Below are 22,039 nucleotides of genomic sequence, written 5' to 3' on the forward strand. Positions count from 1 at the left end.
AATAAAGGCGGACAGTGCACAGAAATTGTGTACTTCTTAAAGAGAATGGGGGGGAGGGTTCTTTGGCTTAAAAAAAAAAAATTGTAGTTACCTGCCATGGCTCCAGCTGCAAGGAGATTTATACCTCCCACGTGTCCATTTTCATCAGCCAGAAGTAGTTTGCAATGAGCATAAACAGGAAAATAGATTGCAGAGAAGGGAATGTCTCGGAGGAAACACGCTTTGGCACCCTGTCACAAGTGAGGAAACAGTGCAAAACAGTTGTGTAAACAGGGCCGTGAATGCCCACAACGGATCCAGGGTGACAAGCCTTAGGTGTTCCCTCAAACAGCATGGGGACTGAGTGGAATGGAAATGGGGGGGGGAACGAGATGGGCATAGGAAATATACTTGGCTCAAAGTCTGGAGACCTAGAGTGAGTTAACTGGGTAATGATGTTATCCTGACAACTAAGAATTTTCTGGCATTTCCAATACAGATTCAGATTTTAAGGTTCATAAAAATTCAGTTCTCAAACCTCCAGGCTGTTTGTTCTGTGTGGCTTTGGTGGATGCGAGGGAGAGGGGCATGAGTGGGAACAGACTTGGAAACCTAATGTTAATACCTTGATTCCAAAGCAACGAGCAAAGGCAGCCCACAAAACTAACAATTCATCCATTCGATCTATACAGCATAGAGCCCATGAAGTACCAGTTAAGCTATAGGCTGTGGCACTGGAAAAGAAAGGTGACTATTCTAGGGAACGGGAAAAAGAAACCACTCCTAGATAGCAGAGGATTGGGGGAACTGGGACAAATTATTTTAGAAGTTTCCACTGGAATAGAAAGCTACCCAGGGAGAGCTCGTCTCAGTGACCGAGGAACAGTAAACACCTTCCTCAACTTGGTCAGTTGCCCAGGCTATTCTCCTGCCCAGGGCTTGACCTGAATACTCATCTTCCAGCCGAATACTCCATCTTCGGCCGCTGTTTCCCTAATGGTTCTGTTTTGAAAAGACAAACTCAAAACATTAAAAAAAAAAAAAAAAAATCCAAGGACTCTCTGAAGGATGATACAGACAGAAGCAGTATTAATAAATTCAGCTCTCAAAGGGAATTCCAAAAAGGATGGAAATTGGGGGTGGAGGGGAGGAAATGTGTACAGAACTCTCTCAAGATAAGCATCATTGGTTTACTGGTCTCCTAAGAGCCCTGTACCTGTGTGATTCTAATCTAGAGAATTTCTGATTTCCAATTCATAGCTACAGAAGCCAATTTACACATTTCTACAGTGAAAGATCTATAAATAAATCAGATGCTGTAGAAACACTGTTGTCTAATAGCAGCCAAATTTACGTATTCCCCCCTTATGCTAGGCAAAAGAATGGAAAGAAATACTCTTCCTTGTTTAAGAAAAATAATAGCTTCTGCTCCATTACATCCGATCTGTAATGATGGGAGTAAGTGTACCTGCAGGGAAGGAGTCTGTTGACTGGCATTTTGCTAAAGTACAGTACACTCTGCGGTGTGTGTGTGTGTGTGTGTGTGTGTTTTAAATGGAATTCATTATTGACAAATCCCACCACTTAACTTCTTAAAGACCTGAATTCTCCCAAACTCTGCTACTGTTTCACTGTGGTCAAATTATTAAGACAAACAGAAGCTCCTACTGGGAAGATAACAATACAGATAACTCAGACTCAAAATAAACACAGGACTATTTTGAAGTCCTAAAAAACAGACCAAAGAGAACACCAAAGAAACTTTTCCCAAACCTGCCATCAAACCAAAGGCTATGAGGCGGGCTCCCTGCCGGCAGCTTCATAAAGGCTGAAGGCAACAAGAGGACAGTGTGTTTGTATAGCCCACTGCCTCTAATAAAAGTGTGCTGATTTTGTCTTTTTGTCTGATTTTGTACTCGAGGAACCACCCTGCTGGACAAAATTGCTTTTCCACTTTGCAGGGAGAAGCCTGGTTTCCACATTCTTTCACGGTTCTATTGAGTACATGACAAGCTCTCTACTGAGATCACCCAAGGGAATCTACTCACCTTATACAGACCAAAAAGTCCCAGGTCCCGGAGTACATTCAGGGCACTGACCCTGGGTCCTGTGGTGATCTCTCCAGCTACCTGCAGGCGAATCTTTACTATCTCCAGTGGATTAGTGAAGATGACTTGAGAGCCGCCAGCCTGCAGGCAAGGGAGGAGAGACGGAAGCAGATTTCCAAATCAGAGACGGACTGGAGCGTTACCAAGAAAAATCCAGAAAAGCCTCTGCACGGCACCGCTTTACTCCTCCCTCTTCATAGGGGAATGAGAGGCCCACACTTTGGCCAATGCTAGAGGGGCCCACAGGGATGGTCCCAAACTCAGTTTCAAGAGAATCTTATGTCTGGATTTGTTTTGATTCGAAATGTCAAGAGTATTTCTCAAACCAGTCTTTCCGGGATCAACCCAGCCATATCCAAAATGGCAAAACTAATAAACACATTTGGAAAACAAAAGTGAAGCCAGATGAGGCAGCAGGGAGCTTCCCAATGAAAGGGAAAGAGATGGTAAAAGACTGGTTGGTATCTTTTGTAAGCTGGAGGTAAAATGTGGATCTACAAGGGTCACTTTCCTTCTCTTAGCAAGGATTCATTTTAGCTCAGCCACCCGGTTCCGCTTCCTTGGATTGTAGAGCAATTAACACAACTTCGCCCCACAGAGGTGCCTAAGTCATAGGGGAAAAGTCTCCCCCCGTTCCAATTCTAAAATCTATTATACCGAGCAAAACTCTTGAGACAGATACGTAGCTAAAAGGAGAGAACCTAGAAAGACACTTTCAGTATCAAGACAAAACCAGAAAAACTCTGCTGGGAAATGGATCATCTAGTTACCATGTTAACTGGGAGGGGGGAAAGAATGTGTTAACAAAACTGCTACCAATTCTTTTTTTTTTAGTTTTTTGTAAGGAAAATATGTGTTTGTATGGGTGTGTGTATATGATATATAAAAATACATTTTTAAAGCATAAATATAGGGGCGCCTGGGTGGCTCAGTCGTTAAGCGTCTGCCTTCGTCTCAGGTCATGATCTCAGGGTCCTGGGATCGAGCCCCGCATCGGGCTCCCTGCTCAGCAGAGAGTCTGCTTCTCCCTCTCCCTCTGTCTCCTCCCTGCTGCTCATGGCTCTGTCTCTGTCTCTCTCTCTTAAATAAATAAATAAAATCTTGTAAAAAAAATAAAACATAAATATATCTCCACGAAGTGAAAAAATCTCATTTGTACATCTTCATCTGAACGGCAGCTGTTTATATTACACAATCATAACCATAGTCACATAATCATATTATACTATATACTTGTAACTTCCCTGCAATAGCACGTCCCATGTGGAACAGGAACTAGGAAAGGCCTCACTGGGGCCAATTCCACTGGTATAGACACACTACAAAAAATACCCTTATATCTCATGTGCAGCATTCAATGACGCTTCAACACTCTACCTTCACCCACATTCCTGTTCATGTTTCTAAAACCCACAGTCCTTCCAGTCCTACTTCCAAGGGGTAGCAGGTCTCAGCCCATTCTCCTCAACTGCCTGCTCCAACCCTGACCCCTTACTCCTACGAACCACGCCGTCCCCAAGTGCCAACACGGACACAAGAGCCCTCCGGCTCTGTGGGAAGCTTACTATCCGGGATTCCCCGGGGCCCTGATCCCTTTGCTGTCCACCAGGCATGGGGTGCAGCAATGTGCTGTCTCTCTCTGGGTTTCCACAATCCATACCACTGGCACACAAACCCCAGAGTGACAACTGACCCAATTTTACATGCCGATATGCCTGAGTTTCCCCTCTCTTAATTTACTGCGCTGCAGGGAGAAGGAAGCATTTCAATGTTTCAATCTAAGCAAACAATACTTTCAAAAGGATTGCTGGGTGAAAAATTATGTTAAAATGATAATCCAAGTAATTGCTCCCATAGCTAGTATCAGAGACCAAACCAACTGAAAAAGTTTACTACTTCCCTGAAATCTCGTGTTTAAATAATGGTTGCGAAGACTACCTTTGGGAAAATGCACCTTGTGTTCTAAACTAAAGCAGATTAAAAAAAAAAAAAAAAGGACAGAAACACAAATTTTGATTATAATCTCCAAACTTTGCCACCATCAGATAATGTCAAACCTTGGACGCCATTCATTAATTATGGACATCACGTTTAAACAAATACAAGGTTCTTCCATGTTTTCAATCATTAGTAAAGTACAACGTCCCACAGAGCAGGCATACTCCAGTCAGTCATACCCCACCCCACAGCTCCTCCTCCTCTCCTCACCAGGCCCTTCGGGAAATACGCCAGTAGATTGAGATTTGTACTCCTTCAGCAGCTCTTCACATTTCTTTCTGAGTATACATGTAACATCTAACACATTAATTTTTGTATGCGTTGAAGATCTGTTACCCAGAATGCATACTAAGTCCTGAGGATGCAATGGACATAAGGACAAAACTAAACTCATCTGCATTTATATATACATCTGACAAGTGAGCATGTAAACAAGAAAGCAGTGACAATGTAGCAAGGCGCACATCTGTGAGTGTGTTTCACACTTACGTACTCTACTGTATTTGAAGGGAGAAAACGTCTAGCAGTTGCACAGTCTGTATATGACTTAAATATTTATATTTTTAAAAACTTTATGATAGGCCTAGGAATACGTAGGCCAATACTATCCAGAAACATTGAATAATTTTAGAAAAAATAAAGATTGTTATTTAAGTTGTCTGAAACTTTGGTAACACTTAAAGGGAAACATCCATGGCAAATACACACTGTCCTTTTCTAAACTCTGAGATTGACCACTATCTCACACATGTTAAACTGGGGACAGTGGGATGGGGGAAGAAAATGTGCAATTAATTCAATCCCTCTAGTAAGAAATCTAGAGACACAGAACAAGGATTATGTTTTATCACATTCTTAACTGTTTCCTCTCGGAAAACAAACACAGGAAAATAGCATTTCTCTTCTATTTTAAGGCTCTACTGATTGTGAGTGATATTATTACATTAAAAACAGCTTTTCACAGGGAAAAAACACAGTAAACATAATGAATATAATGAATTTCAGGAAGTATCAAATTGTGAAATAAAAATATGGTAACTTTTCAATGGAAAAAAGTATCCGTATTTTTACAAATATGCTAATTATGTTTGCTGTTCTACAAATATGCAAATACGTTCGCTACTTTAAAGAGCAACAAAGTTAAACAAAAAAATGTAAATGCCCAATACGGAAATAGTTAAGTAGAAACAATTATAAGCTCTTAAGCAATAAGATCTGGTAATAAAATTATGCCAAGTAACATAAACCAAACATAAAACATAGGTATGCACTGATCAAAATTAGTTTGTCAAAATTAGAATGGCTGAGGCATGAAAATATTGGTTGCCTTCTGGAAAGAGAAAGGAGTACCTGAAAGAATTTTTAAAGCATACCCTATTGTTCCTTTTAAATTCTGAATCATGAAATGTATTAAGTACTCAAAAACACCAACCAAAAAACAAGAAACAGAACTGGTCTTAGAAACAATGGCTTCCTTTATAGACTAGGTCCTCTCTCACATTCTTCCCCATGATAAATTTGGTATTTATATACATTAAATGCATTTTAAAAACTAGTTAGCACTAGTTATCTGCGGATCCAAAACTTTAAACAGGCTTATCCATCTATGCAGATATGAACATCAAAAAAATCTAAGCAATTATAGCTAGTGATCTGAAATAACAAAGATATCTAAAATTTCAAATTACATCATGATGATACACTGTTCTATGCTCTTAGTGGACTTGGTCTAATTTGACATCCTGATGCTTACATTAGATAACACCATTCCATGCAGCACATTCGGTGACTTTTTCCCCCTTACCGAATTACCAAAATTAGCTCCAAAACTTCTAATGGTGAAATTTCCCTCTTCGAATCTGCTGCTTATTCTTATAAAGAGAGGCAAACATTAATATTAAAACTTTCAGAGGCTTTCATTTTTCATTACCAAGTTGTTTTGTTGTTCTAGAAATGAATTACAAATGACACAAAAAAAGAGAATAAATCTCATTTTGAATGAAGGTTATCTATATATAACAGAAATGGAAAGAATGTAAACACTTCCATTTAATCTTGTGTCACATAATTATTTTTTTAATGAGAAAATAAACCAACTCAAGTGGGCAGTACAAATTAGGAGGAAAAAGTATGTAATATTGAGATGTCACCAGGCCTCTGATGTGCCTGAGGCCAAGGGGTTGCACACAGGATTAGGCCTGTTCAACCTCCTGCCCTTAAAATCCTACCCCAGGGGCAGAGTCCACAAAGAGGCAGGCGACCTGGCCCTGCTTGTGCCCAGTCTCCTGTTCACTTTCTTCTTTGATCTGTTTTCTCCTGTCGTTTGGAACTATTTCCCTCCTACTACAATCTGAACAATTCATTATAGTCTTCCCTTACAGAGATTGATGAAAATCTAACTTCAACTTAAGGCCACACCAGGAACTTGAACAGATGTACAAAATATGTGCATTTAAAATAACCAAGCTAATAAAAGCCACAGAATTAGCTGTCACTAGGACTGACTCAAGAAGAATAGGAACAGTGACTCTGTCTCACATGTCATCAACCAAGCATTCTTAGATATTTTATAAAGCAATGGGAAATGCAATGGTTCTTTCTAAAATAGCCTAGGACCATGATAACTTAAAAGGAGTAAGTTGCAATTTGCTCACTGCTGAGTCACTGATATATGCCAGGGTGTTAGGATATGGATAGATAAAACTACACATGGCCCTAAGTAGGGTAAAGGAAGAGTCAAAACCTCTGTGTACCTATCATGAGCCACTCAGACATAAATATATATAGACTCTGAACTTGTTCACATATGTATATGTGCTCACACAAGTATGCAAGCATCAAGTTGGGGAGCACACTGATTCCTGGGACGGCAGGTGGAGATACCATTTCCAACAACTCTTTGGAGTTATGCAAACTCAGTTTGCTGAGGAAGACACAGCATAAGGGCTGGTCAGCTACAAATCATGGCCCTAGGATTAGTAAATGCTCCAACTAACAAGTGGACCTCTTGCTGCATCTATGGGTGTGGACACCCATAGGCCGAAGGGAGGAAGCATGGAAGAGTAGAAAGATTCTAGGTTTGTTGATCTATACTGCCATTAACTTTGTAACCTTGGATAGGTCATAACCTTCCCAGTCCTTGGTTTCCTAATATGACAATAGGGATCCCAACAACTGCCCCCATATACCTCGCAGAGCTCTTGTGCACTAATGTGGAAGCACTGTGCAGACTGAAGGGAAGGGATGTATTCTTCAGGAGCTATGTTCACCCAGGGCTAAGAACATCTGCAACATGATGAGATGACACTAGCCTTTTGCTGAGCAATAAATCTGTTCTGAGTCAAAAGACTTCTACCCATTCAGAAGTATACACTCTGAAAGAGGTAATGTGATCAGGCAGGTATGTGCTCTGGTTAGAGTTTAACATAAAAATAGGTACTTACCAATGGGACATTTTTAAAAATACATATAGATCAGTCCATTTAGACTAATTAACTTTCTGCTTTTTTGACTTGGAAAGACATTAAAATTTTTTCCTGTTTAAGTTTATAGGTAGTCTAAGAAACTCTACATAATCTTTTCTTTGAAAAAACCACCACAGAGGGGGCAGGTCAACATGGTATAGAAAAACCCAGAACACACCAAATCTACACCTACATATAGAACAATTCTCTCTGAAAAAGACGTGAAAACTAACTCAACAGCTCCTCCACAACCACGGATAAAAAGACCACAATGAGACAGGTAAAACAGGCAGAGATGCAGTATGGCCAAAAACCCCACTCACGCGGGGATGACCCACAAGCAAGAGTGATCTCACAAATACAGAGAACAGCCGTGAGGAGCAACAGGTTTGAGTTCTACATCAGGCACCCCAACTCTTGGGACCTGTACCAGAGAGACAAGTCCCCAGAATATCTGGCTTTAAAGACCAAGAGATCCAAAGAGCTGAAGGGAACGGAGACTCCCCGTTTGAAGGGTTCATGCACACACTCACGCTATGACCCAGCGCAAAAGCGGCAGGTTAGAGGGCACCCACGCCACATGTGACAGAGATCCACTGGCTAGACATACGGCATCTGCAGGAAGGAGAGGGGCCTGCTGGAACCCTCTCTGAGGATGAGGGTGCTGCCAGGTGCAATTCTGCACTCTTCTCCTGCCTGGGTGGTGCTGGCACTGGTAGGCATCATTTTTGTACTCTTCCTCTCCTTGCCCCAACCCTGCACTCTCCCGGAGCCTCGCTCCACTAAACCCAGTGGGCAAGCTTACCCCAGCCCTGCCCTCTCCTGTGACTCCAGCCCTGCTAACCCTGGCAGGTGAGCTTACCCTGGCCCAGCACTTTCCTGAGGCCCTCCCAAAGCAAGTGGGTGCATGCAGTCCACACAGGGGATACCCCTTGAGCATCTGTAGTCACGGGACTGGCATTTCTGGGGCCCATGGGACTGAAACAATTGGAGAGACAGTTCTTAACAGGCTACCACCCCCAGGGTACACAGGCAACAGACAGAAACACACCCCCATCTTCCTGTGAGCACTTCTTCAAGACTGGGAGAGACAGCTGTTTTGCCTAATATAGAAAAACAAACAGAGTCAAGCTGAGGAAACAGGAATGTGTTCCAAATGAAAGAACAAGACAAAATCCCAGGAAAAAAAAAAATCTCAATGAAATGGAGAGAAGTCATTTACCTGATAAAAAGTTCAAAGTAATGGTCATAAAGATGCTTACCAATCTTGAGAGAAGAATGGATGAATAAAAAGAACTTCAATAAGGGGACATATAATGTAAGAAAGTACAAAAAAGAAGAGCTGAAAAATGCAATAACTGAACTGAAAAATATACTAAATGGATTCAACAGCAGACCAGATGAAAGAGAAGAGAGGCTCAGTGACCTGGAAGACAGGGCAGTAGAACTCACCCAGAGTGACAAAAAAGAATTGCTGCAGGTCTACAAATAGAAAAGTGACCACATTCTGCAAGAATCACAAGATGGCAAAACTCACCTCAAAAATGAGAACAAGAGGCAGTACTGACTGCCAGGGACCTAATCAGTATGGATATAAGATGTCAGAATTAGAGTTCAGAATAATGATTATGAAATACTAGCTGGGCTTGAAAACAGCATAGAAGACACTAGAGAATCACTTTCTGGAGAAATAAAAGAATTAAAACCGAATCAAGTTAAAATCAAAAAGGCTATTAATGAGATGCAATAAAAATGGAGGCCCTGACTGCTAGGATAAATGAGGCAGAAGAGAAAATTAGTGATACAGAAGACCAAATGATGAAGAATAAAGAAGCCGAGAAAAACAGAATAAACAACTACTGGCAAGGCTGCCATTCAAAATAAAAGGAGAGATAAAAAGCTTCCAGGACAAAAAGAAACTAAAAGGATTTGTGATCACTAAACCAGCCCTGCAAGAAATAATAAAGGGGATCTTGTAAGCGAAGAGAGAACCCAAAAGTAATATAGACCAGAAAGGAACAGAGACAATATACAGAAACAGTGACTTTACAGGTAATACAGTGGCATTAAATTCCTATCTTTCAATAGTTAACTCTGAATGTAAATGGGCTAAATGCCTCTATCAAAAGACACAGGGTATCACATTGGATAAAAAAAGCAAGACCCATTGATATACTGTCTGCATTTTATTTTTCTTAAAGATTTTATTTATTTATCAGAGAGCACACAAGCAGGGGGAGCGGCAGGCAGAGGGAGAAGCAGACTCTCCCCTGAGCAAGGAGCCCGATGAGGGACTTGATCCCAGGACCCTGGGATCATGACTCGAGCCAAAAGCAGACACTTAACCTACTGAGGCACCGAGGCATCCCTGAAAGAGACTCATTTTAGACCCAAAGACACCACCAGATTGAAAGTGAGGGGGTGGAAAGCTATTTATGTTAATGGACATCAAAAGATAGCTGGGGTGGCGGGGCGCCTGGGTGGCTCAGTTGGTTAAGCGACTGCCTTCGGCTCAGGTCATGATCCCGGAGTCCCTGGATCGGGTCCCACATCGGGCTCCCTGCTCGGCAGGGAGTCTGCTTCTCCCTCTGACCCTCCCCCCTCTCATGTGCTCTCTCTCATTCTCTCTCAAATAAATAAATAAAATCTTTTTTTTTTTAAAGATAAATCTTTTTTTTTTTAAAGATTTTATTTATTTATTTGAGAGAGAGAGAATGAGAGAGAGCACATGAGAGGGGGGAGGGTCAGAGGGAGAAGCAGACTCCCTGCCGAGCAGGGAGCCCGATGCGGGACCCGATCCAGGGACTCCGGGATCATGACCTGAGCCGAAGGCAGTCGCTTAACCAACTGAGCCACCCAGGCGCCCTCAAATAAATAAAATCTTAAAAAAAAAAAAAGATAGCTGGGGTGGCAATTTTTATATCAAAAAAATTGGATTTTAAACCAAACACTGTAATAAGAGATGAGGAAGAACACTATATCATTAATTAAAGGGTCCATCCAACAAGAAGACCTAACAATTTGAAATATTTATGCCCCTAACATGGGAGCAGCCAATTATATAAACCAATTAATAACAAAATTAAAGAAACACATTCAAAATAATAGAGTAATAGTAGGGGACTTTAACACCCCACTCACTGCAATGGACAGATCACTTAAGCAGAAGATCAACAAGGAAACAAGGAATTTGAATGACACACTGGACAAGATGGACTTCACAGATATAATCAGAGCATTCCATCCTAAAGCAACAGAATACACATCCTTCTCAAGTGCACATGGAACATTCTTCAGAATAGATCACATACAGTGTCACAAATCAGGTCTAAACCAGTACCAAAAGAATGGGATCATTCTCTGCATATTTTCAGACACAGTGCTTTGAAACTGGAACTCAATCACAAGAGGAAATTTGGAAAGAACTGAAATACATGGAGGCTAAAGAGCATCCTACTAAAGAATGAATGGGTCAACCAAGAAATTAAAGAAGAATTAAATTCATGGAAACAAATGAAAATGAAGACACAACTGCTCAAAATCTTTGGTGGTCCTAAGAGGGAAGTATATAGCAATACAAACCTTTCTCAAGAAACAAGAAAGGTCTCAAATACACAAACTAACCTTACACCTAAAGGAGCTAGAGAAAGGACAGCAAAGAAAGCCTAAACCCAGCAGGAGACAAGAATTAATAAAGATTAGAGCAGAAATCAATGAATTAGAAACCAGAAACACAGTAGATCAGAAACTAGGAGCTGGTTCTTTGAAAGAATTAAGATTGATAACCCCTGGCCAGACTTATCAAAAAGAAAAGAAAAAGGACCCAAATAAATAAAAATCATGAATGAAAGAGGAGAGATCACAACCAACACTGAAGAAATACAAACAATTATAAGAACATATGATGAACAACTATATGCCAACAAATTAGGCAATCTAGAAGAAATGGATGCATTCCTAGAAAGGTATAAACTACAAAACTGAAACAGGAAGAAATAGAAAACCTGAAGAGACCCATAACCAGCAAGGAAATTGAAGCAGTCATCAAAAATCTCCCAACAAACAAGAGTCCAGGGCTGGACGGCTTCCCAGGGGAATTCTACCAAACATTTAAAGAAGAATTAATACCTATTCTTCTGAAGCTGTTTCAAAATATAGAAATGGGGGGCGCCTGGGTGGCTCAGTCGTTAAGCGTCAGCCTTCGGCTCAGGACATGATCCTAGGGTCCTGGGATCAAGCCCTGCATCGGGCTCCCTGCTCAGCGGGAAGCCCGCTTTTCCCTCTCCCACTCCCCTTGCTTGTGTTCCTTCTCTCGCTTTGTCTCTTTCTGTCAAATAAATAAATAAAATCTTTAAAAAAAAAAAAATGGAAGGAAAACTTCCAAACTCTTTCTATGACGCCAGCATTACCTTGATCTCAAAACCAGACAAAGACCCCACCAGAAAGGAGAATTACAGACCAATATCACTGATGAACATGGCTGCAAAAATTCTCACCAAAATACTAACCAAGAGGATCACACAGTACATTAAAAGGATTATTCACCACCACCGAGTGGGATTTATTCCTGGGCTGCAAGGGTGATTCAACATCTGCAAATCAATCAATGTGATATATTACATTAATAAAAGAAAGGACAAGAACCATATGATCTTCTCAAAAGATGCAGAAAGAGCATTTGACAAAGTACAGCATCCTTTCTTCATTAAAATGATTCACAGTGTAGGGATAGAGGGAACATACCTCAATATCATAAAAGCCATCTATGTAAAGCCCACAGCAAATATCATTCTCAATGGGGAAAAACTGAGAGCTTTTCCCCTAAGGTCAGAAACACAGCAGGGATGTCCTCTATCACCACTGCTGTTCAACATAGTAGTAGAAGTCCTAGCCTCAGCAAACAGACAACAAAAAGAAATAAAAGGCATCCAAATCGGCAAAGTGGTCAAACTCACTCTTTGCAGAGGATGTGATAGTCTATGTGGAAAACCCAAAAGACTTCACCCCCAAATTACTAGAACTCATACAGCAATCAGCAAAGTAGCAGGATATAAAATCAATGCACAGAAATCAGTTGCATTTCTATACACTAACGATACAGAAGAAAGAGAAATTAAGGAGTCGATCCCATTTACAATTGCACCCAAAACCATAAGACACCTAGGTAAACCTAGCCAAAAAGGCAAAGGATCTATACTCAGAAAACTAGAAAACACTCGAAAGAAATTGAGGAAGACACAAAGAAATGGAAAAACATTCCATGCTCATGGATTGGAAGAACAAATATTGTTAAAATGTCTATGCTACCTAGAGCAATCTACACATTCAATGCAATCCCTATCAAAATACCACCAACTTTTTTCAAAGAAATGGAACAAATAATCCTAAAATTTGTATGGAATCAGAAAAGACCCAAATAGCCAAAGGAATGTTGAAAAAGAAAAGCTGGTGGCATCACAATTCTGGACTTCAAACTCTATTACAAAGCTGTAATCATCAAGACAGTATGGTACTGGCACAAAAACAGACACAATGGAACAGATCAATGGAACAGAATAGAGAGCCCAGAAATGGACCCTCAACTCCATGGTCAACTAATCTTCAACAAAGCAGGAAAGAATGTCCAATGGAAAAAAGACAGCCTCTTCCACAAATGGGTGTTGGGAAAATTGGACAGTCACGTGCAAAAGAATGAAACTGGACCATTTCCTTAAACCATACACAAAAATGGACTCCAAATGGATGAAAGACCTAAATGTGAGACAGGAATCCATCAAAATCTTAGAGGAGAAAACAGGCAGCAACCTCTTCAACCTCAGGCACAACAACTTCTTGCTAGACACATCTCCAAAGGCAAGGGAAACAAAGGCAAAAATGAACTATTGGGACTTCATCAAGATAAAAAGCTTTTGCACAGCAAAAGAAACAGTCAACAAAACCAAAAGACAACCGACAGAATGGGAGAAGATATTTGCAAATGACATATCAGATAAAGGGCTAGTATCCAAAATCTGTAAAGAACTTCTCCAAAGAAGACATCCAAATGGCCAACAGACACACAAAAAATGCTCAACATCACTCAGCATCAGGGAAATACAAATCAAAACCTCAGTGAGATACCACCTCATACCAGTCAGAATGGCTAAAATTAACAAGTCAGGAAATGACAGATGTTGGCGAGGATGCGGAGAAAGGGAAACCCTTTTATACTGTTGGGGATGCAAGCTGGTGCACCTCTCTGGAAAACAGTATGGAGGTTCCTCAGAAAGTTGAAAATATAGCTACCCTACAACCCAGCAACTGCACTACTGGGTATTTACCCCAAAGATACAAATGTAGTGAACCAAAGGGGCACCTGCACCCCAATGTTTATAACAGCAATGTCCACAATAGCCAAACTATGGAAAGAGCCCAGATGTCCATTGACAAATGAATGGATAAAGAAGATGTGGTATATATATATACAATGGAATATTACTCAGTCATCAAAAAAGGTGAAATCTTGCCATTTGCAATGACGTGGATAGAACTAGAGTGTATTAGGCTAAACGAAATAAGTCAGTCAGAGAAAGACAATTATCATATGATCTCACTGATATGTGGAATTTAAGAAACAAAACAGAGGATCATAGGGGAAGAGAGGAAAAAATAAAACAAGATGAAACCAGAGAGGGAGACAAACCATAAGACACTCTTAATCATAGGAAACAAACTGAGGGTTGCTAGGAGGGAAGGGGGGAGAGGGATGGGGTAACTGGGTGATGGACATTAAGGAGGACATGTGATGTAATGAGCACTGGGTATTATATAAGACTGATGAATCACAGACCTCTATCTCTGAAACCAATAATATATTATATGTTAATTAATTGAATTTAAATTTTAAAAAATAATAAATAATAAAAATTGCTTTAACTGTTCTAAAAAAAAAAAAGGCAGGTATTACATAATAATAAAAGTCATTCCAGCAAGAATATATAACATTTGTAAATATTTATGCACTCAACAGAGGAGCACCTAAACATATAAAGGGAATATTAACAGACCTACAGGGAAAAATCGACAGCAATACAGTAATAGTAGGGGACTTTAATACCCCACTTACATCAATGGATAGATATCTAGATAGAAAATCAATATGGAAAAATTAGACTTAAAGGATACATTAGACCAGAGGGACTTAACACATACAAAACATTCCACCAAAAAGCAGAATACACATTCTTTGCAAGTACACACAGAACGTTCTCCAGTATAGATCACATGTTAGGCCACAAAACAAGTCTCAATAAATTTAAGACTGAAATCGTATCAAGCATTTTTCAGACCACAATAGTACAAAACTGGAAATCAATCACAAAAAGAAAATAAAAATAAAAATCACAAATATGTGGAGATTTAACAACATGCTACTGAACAACTAATGGGTCAACAAAGAAATCAAAGAAATAATTAAAAAATACCTTGAGACAAATGAAAATACAACACAACAAAACTATGAAATGCAGCAAAAGCAGATGTAAGAGGGAAGTTCATAGTCATATAGACCTACCTCAAAAAACAAAAATAATCTCAAATAAACAATCTAACTTTACACCTAAAGGAACTAGAAAAGAAAAACAAAGGAAGCCCAAAGTAAGTCAGTAGAAGGAAGGAAATAATAAGGATCAGGGCAGAAATAAAGGAGACTAAAAAGAAAATAGGAAAGATCAATGAAACTAACAGCTGGTTCTTTGAAAAGATAAACAAAATTGATAAACCTTTAGCTACACTAAGAAAAAAAGAGGGTTCAAATAAATAAAATCAGAAATGAAAGAGGGGAAGTTATAAGCCATACCAAAGAAATACAAAGGATTATAAGGGGCTACTACGAGGGGCACCTGGGTGGCTCAGTCTGTTAAGAATCTGCCTCCAGCTCAGGTCCTGATCTCAGGTCCAGGGAACATGGGGTTCCCTGTGCAGCAGGGAGCCTGCTTCTCCCTCTGCCTGCCATTCCCCCTGCTTGTGCTCTCTGTCAAATAAATAAAATTAAAAAAAAAAAGAGGCTACTACGAAAAATTATATGCTGACAAACTGGACAACCTAGAAAAAATGGATAAATTCCTAGAAACATAAAATATTCAGTCTTCCAAGACTGACTAATGGAAAATCCGAATAGACTGATTACTGAGAAGGAGACTAAATCAGTAATCAAAAACCTCCCAACAAACAAAAGTCCAGAACCAGATGGCTTTACTGGTGAATCCTATGAAACATTTAAAGAAGAGTTAATACCTATCGTTCTCAAACTCTCCCAAAAATTGAAGAGGAGGGAATGCTTCCAAACTCATTTTATGAGGCCAGCATTATCCTGATACCAAACACCAAACAAGAACACCACAAAAAAAGAAAATGACAGACCCAAATCCCTGATGAACACAGATGCAAAAATCCTCAACAAAATATTAGTAAACCAAATTCAAAAATACATTAAGAACATCATACACCATGATCAAGTGGGATTTATTCCAGGATGTAAGGATGGTTGAACATCTGCAAATCAGTCATTGTGATACACCACATCAACAAAATGAAAGCTAAAAATCACATGATCATCTCAATAGATGCAGAAAAAGCATCTGGCAAAATTCAGCATCCATTTAATGACAAGCTCACAACTAACATCACACTCAATGGTGAAAAACTGGAAGCATAAATCTCTAAGATCAGGAAGAAGAGAAGGATGCTTGCTTTCACCACTTTTATTCAACATAGAAACAAAAATTTTAGCCAGAGCAATTCAGCAAGGAAAAGGAACAAAAGGCATCCAAATTGGAAAGGAAAGAGTAAAACTCATTATTTGCAAATGACATGATTTTATATACATAAAATCCAAAAGACCTCCAAAACACTGAATAAACACAGTAAAGTTGCAGGATACAAAGTCAACATACAAAAAGCTGTTGTGTTTTTCTACACTGACAATGAACTGTCAGAAAGAGAAATTACGAAAACAACTCCATTTACAATTGCATCAAAATGAATAAAATACCTAGGAATAAATTTAAGGTGGTAAAAACCTGTACATAAAAAACTACATTGATAAAAGAAATGGAAGAAGACCCAAATAAATGGGAAGATGTTCTGTGCTCATGGACTGGAAGAATTAATATTGCTAAAAAGTCTGTATTAACCAAAGCAATCTATAGATTCAATGCAATCCCTATCAAAATCACATGGCATTTTCACAGAAATAGAGCAAAGAACCCTAAAATTTATATGAAACCACAAACGATCTTGAGTAGTCAAAGCAATCTTGAGAATGAAGGACAAAGCTGGAGACATTATGCTCGCTGATTTCAAGCTATATTTAAAAATGATAGTAATCAAAGCAGTATGGTTTTGGCATAAAAACATATAGATCAATGGAACAAAAAAAGAGTCCAGAAATAAACTCATGCATCTATAGTCAATTACTTTACAACAAAGGAAGCAAGAACATACAATGGGGAAAGGACAGTCTCCTCAATAAATGGTGTTGGGAAAACTGCACAGCCACATGCAAAAGAATGAAACTGTACCACTATCTTACCCCACACACAAAATTAACTAAAAATGTATTAAAAACCTGAATATAAGAGCAGAAACTATAAAACTCCTAGAAGAAAATGTAGGTGGTAAATGGGCAGAAGACATGAACAGACATTGTTCCAAAGAAGACATCCAAATGGCCAAACAGACACATGAAAAAGTGCTCAATATCACTCGGCATCAGGGAAATACAAATCAAAACCTCAATGAGATACCACCTCACACCAGTCAGAATGGCTAAAATTAACAAGTCAGGAAATGACAGATGTTGGCGGGGATGCGGAGAAAGGGAAACCCTCCTACACTGTTGGTGGGAATGCAAGCTGGTGCAGCCACTCTGGAAAACTGTATGGAGGTTCCTCAAAAAGTTGAAAATAGAGCTACCCTATGATCCAGCAATTGCACTACTGGGTATTTACCCCAAAGATACAAAAGTAGGGATCCGAAGGACCCCGATGTTTATAGCAGCAATGTCCACAATAGCCAAACTGTGGAAAGAGCCAAGATGTCCATCGACAGATGAATGGATAAAGAAGATGTGGTATATATATACAATGGAATATTATGCAGCCATCAAAAGGAATGAGATCTTGCCATTTGCAACGACGTGGATGGAACTGGAGGGTATTATGTTGAGTGAAATAAGTCAAACAGAGAAAGACATGTATCATATGATCTCACTGATATGAGGAATTATTAATTGTAGGAAACAAACTGAGGGTTGCTGGAGTGGGGGGTGGGGTGGGAGGGATGGGGTGACTGGGTGATAGACACTGGGGAGGGTATGTGCTCTGGTAAGCGCTGTGAATTGTGCAAGACTGTTGAATCTCAGATCTGTACCTCTGAAACAAATAATGCAATATATGTTAAGAAAAAAAAAAAAGAAGAAGAAGATAGCAGGAGGGGAAGAATGAAGGGGGGGGGAAATCGGAGGGGTAGACGAACCATGAGAGACGATGGACTCTGAAAAACAAACTGAGGGTTCTAGAGGGGAGGGGGGTGGGAGGATGGGTTAGCCTGGTGGTGGGTATTGAGGAGGGCACGTTCTGCATGGAGCACTGGGTGTTATGCACAAACAATGAATCATGGAACACTACATCTAAAACTAATGATGTAATGTATGGGGATTAACATAACAATAAAAAAATTTTTAAAAAAATGTAGGTGGTAAGCACCTTGATATTGCTCTTGGCAATATCTTTTTGGATCTGATTTCAAAGGCAAAGGCGACAAAAGCAAAAATAAACAAATGGGACTACATCAAACTGAAAAGGTTTTGCAAAGCAAAGGAAACCACCAACAAAATGAAAAGGCAACCTACTTGAATGGGAGAAGATACTTGCAAATCATATATCCAATAAGGAGTTAATATCCAAAATATATAAAAAACTCATACAACTCAACAAAAAACAATCCAATTAAAAAATGGGTAGAGCATCTGAATAGCATTTTTCCAGAAAAGACATACAAGTGGCCAACAGGCATATGAAAAGATGCTCAATATTATTAATTACCAGGGAAATGTAAATCAAAGCCACAATGATATATTATCTCACACCTGTCAGAATGGCTATTCTCAAAAAGATAAGAAATAATAAGTATTGGTGAAGACATGCACTGCTGCTGGGAATGTAAATTGTGCAGCCACTAGGGAAAACAGTATGGAGCTGCCTCAAAAAACTAAAAATAGAACTACCATATGATACAGCAGTACTACTTCTGGGTATTTATCCAAAGAAAAAGAAAACACTAATTTGAAAAGATATTTGCACCCCTATGTTTATTGCAGTATTATTCACAATAGCCAAGACACAGAAACAACCAAGGTGTCCACTGATCAATGAATGGATAAAGATGATGTGGTGTATGTATGCAATGGAATACTACTCAGCCATAAAAAAGGATGAAATCGTCCCATTTGTATCAACATTGGATGGACTTTGAGGGTATCATGCTAAGCGAAATAAAGCAGAGAGAGAAAAACAAATAGTGTAGGATTTCACTTATATGTGAAATCTAAAACACAAAATAAATGAACAAAACTCACAGGAGCGGAGAACAGACTGGTGGTTGGCAGAGGAGAGGGGGATTAGAGGAGTGAGTAAAATAGGAGATGGGGGTCAAGACACACAAACTTCCAGTCATAAAATAAATAAGTCATGGGGATGTAATGTACAGCATGGTAACCATAGTGAACAATATATTGCATATTATGTAACTTTTTATGGTGACGGGGGTAACTATACTTATTGTGGTAATCATTTCCCAGTGTATACAAATACTGAATCATTTTGTACACCTCAAACTAATAAAATGTTATATGGCCATTATAACTCAAAAAAACACAACACAGACACATTAAGATAATAGGTGAGTCATAGACTGGGAAAAATATTCATAATACATATATCTGACAAAGGACTACATCTATCATGGATAAAGAACTCCTACAAGTCAATAATAAAAATATAAATAACCTAATAAAAAATAGGTAGAAAACTTGAACAGATACTTTACAAGAAAAGATATACAAAGAGCCAATAAACACATGAAAAGATGGTCAATGCCTTAAGCATCAGAGAAATGCAAATTAAAACCACAGTAAGTATCCTTTCACACCAACTTGAATGACTAAAATAACAAAGACTAAGACCCTCTAACGTTGGTGAGGGTATGGAGTAACAAATACTCATATACTGCTAATGAGACTGCAAAATGGTCCATCCACTTCCAAGAACCAACTCACAGTATCTTTTTTTTTTTAAGATTTTTATTTTTTTGACAGAGAGCGAGAGAGAGCGAGAGAGCGAGAGAGCGCACAAGGAGGGGGAGGGGCAGAGGGAGAGGGAGGAGCAGGCTCCCCACTGAGCAGGGAGCCGGACGCGGGGCTCGATCCCAGGACCCTGGGATCAGGACCTGAGCTGAAGGCAGATGTTTAATCGACTGAGCCACCCAGGAGCCCCCTGGCAGTATCTTTTAAATTGAACATACCTGGGGCACCTGGGTGGCTCAGTCAGCGAAGCATCGGACTCTTGGTTTCAGTTGCAGTCATGATCTCAGGGTCCTAGGATCAAGCCCCACCCGGCTCCCACTCAGCATGGTATCTGCTTGTATTTTTTCTCTCCTCCCCCCTCTGCCCCTCCCCCCCCTCATGTGTGCATATGCATGCTAATAAATGGAATAAATAAATCTTTTAAAAAATAAATTCAACATACCTGCAGCCTATTCTATCTTATTCACCCATGAAAAATGTTGACAAAAAGATGTGTACAAGAATGTTTATAGCAGCCTTGTTTTTCTTTATCTTTTTTTTTTTTGAGAGAGAGCACATGCACACAAGTGGGGGTGGGAGGGAAGGGAGGGAAGGGAGGGAGGGCCAAAAGGAGAGGGAGAGAGAGAATCCCAAGCAGGCTCCACGCTCACTCCCACACAGGGCTCGATCTCATGACCCTGAGATCGTGACCTGAGCCGAAATCAGGAATTGGACGCCCAACCAGCTAAGCCACCCAGGTGCCCCTATAGCAGCCTTATTTATAACAAACTGGAAACAACTCAAATGTCCATCAACAGATGGATGAATAAGCAAATTGTGGTCAATTCATACAGCAGAATAATAGTAAAATTAAAAACAAAAAAACCAACGACTGATACCCACAAAATAACAAGGATGACCTTGAAAACATGTTAAACAAAAGAGACCAGCCATGAAAGGATGCATTTGTATGATTCCATTTATATGAAATCTAAGAAGAAACAAAACTATTATCAGAACAGTGGTGGCCTGGGGGAACAGAGGAGTGACTGGTTGGAAAGAGGCATGAATGAATTTTCTGAGGTGAAATGTTCCATACCTTACCTTGAGTGGTGATTTCATGGGTGTATACAATTGTTAAAACCCACTGAGCTGACCTCTAAGATCTGATCATTTCTTGGTATCTTAATTATACCTAAATAAATGATCATATATATGTATATATATTCAGATAGAAGCTAAATTTTTACTACATATACAATATAATTTTAAAAAAGAACAAAAGCCACTACAAAGTTGATCTAGATTTATTTTGACACATGAAGAAGGCCTGGACTTGACTCTCCAAGAGAACATGATCAAACAAAAGGAGTTGATCTTAAAATCAAAATACTTGGTGCTCACATGAAACCAGCATATATTAGCTACATGATTCGGGGTGAGAGTTAACTTTTCTGAGCTTCTGTTCCTCATGTACCTATTTCACAAGAAGTGACAATGTGCATATTAAAGTACTTTGAAAATTCTAAGTTGACATTAAAGTATTATTCTTGCTCACAATAGATATCATAATTAAGCACTCAATTATATTTATGTCTGATATGCACATGTAATATGTATGTGTACACAGATATGTATTTATACATATACAAAGAGAGACTTCTTAATAGAAAAATAAAAACATATGGCCTGATAAGAATGGCTTATCTATGAGAACAATGGGAAAAATTATTTGAAACCAACTGCTATATATACACTACACATACAGCATCCATAACATGTATTTGTGAGTAACTGTATATATAAATACACTCTTGCCCCAACCGCATCTAAAGAAGGGTCAAGCAACTGTTAAGCCTAAAGGTCAATTTATTGATACTACAACAACAAAAAAATTTATGCTAGCACCTCTATATTATAAATTCCGAACTAAGTCTTTTTTGAGAAGGTTTTGATATAGATATAAAAAAAGGTTGGTGGGCGCCTGGGTGGCTCAGTTGGTTGAGCGACTGCCTTCAGCTCAGGTCATGATCCTGGAGTCCCGGGATTGAGTCCCACATCGGGCTCCCTGCTTAGCAGGGAGTCTGCTTCTCCCTCTGACCCTCCCCCCTCTCATGTGCTCTCTCTCTCTCATTCTCTCTCTCAAATAAATAAATAAAATCTTAAAA

The 22,039-nt window shown here is 39.4% G+C and overlaps 1 protein-coding gene across 1 annotated transcript in view; it reads right to left on the bottom strand.

Annotated features, from left to right (window-relative positions):
* Window positions 1–22,039, bottom strand: part of SLC25A12 (solute carrier family 25 member 12) — a 102,476-nt gene that overhangs the window by 4,826 nt on the left and 75,611 nt on the right. The window contains exons 14-15 of the mRNA XM_021702972.2: window positions 2,028–2,168; window positions 92–230 (exon numbers count right to left, since the gene is read on the bottom strand). Coding sequence (XP_021558647.2) covers window positions 92–230; window positions 2,028–2,168 — 280 coding nt within the window. The remainder of the gene's footprint in view (window positions 1–91; window positions 231–2,027; window positions 2,169–22,039) is intronic.

This window comes from Neomonachus schauinslandi, chromosome 3 (genome assembly GCF_002201575.2).
Source record: "Neomonachus schauinslandi chromosome 3, ASM220157v2, whole genome shotgun sequence".
NCBI lineage: Eukaryota > Metazoa > Chordata > Mammalia > Carnivora > Phocidae > Neomonachus > Neomonachus schauinslandi.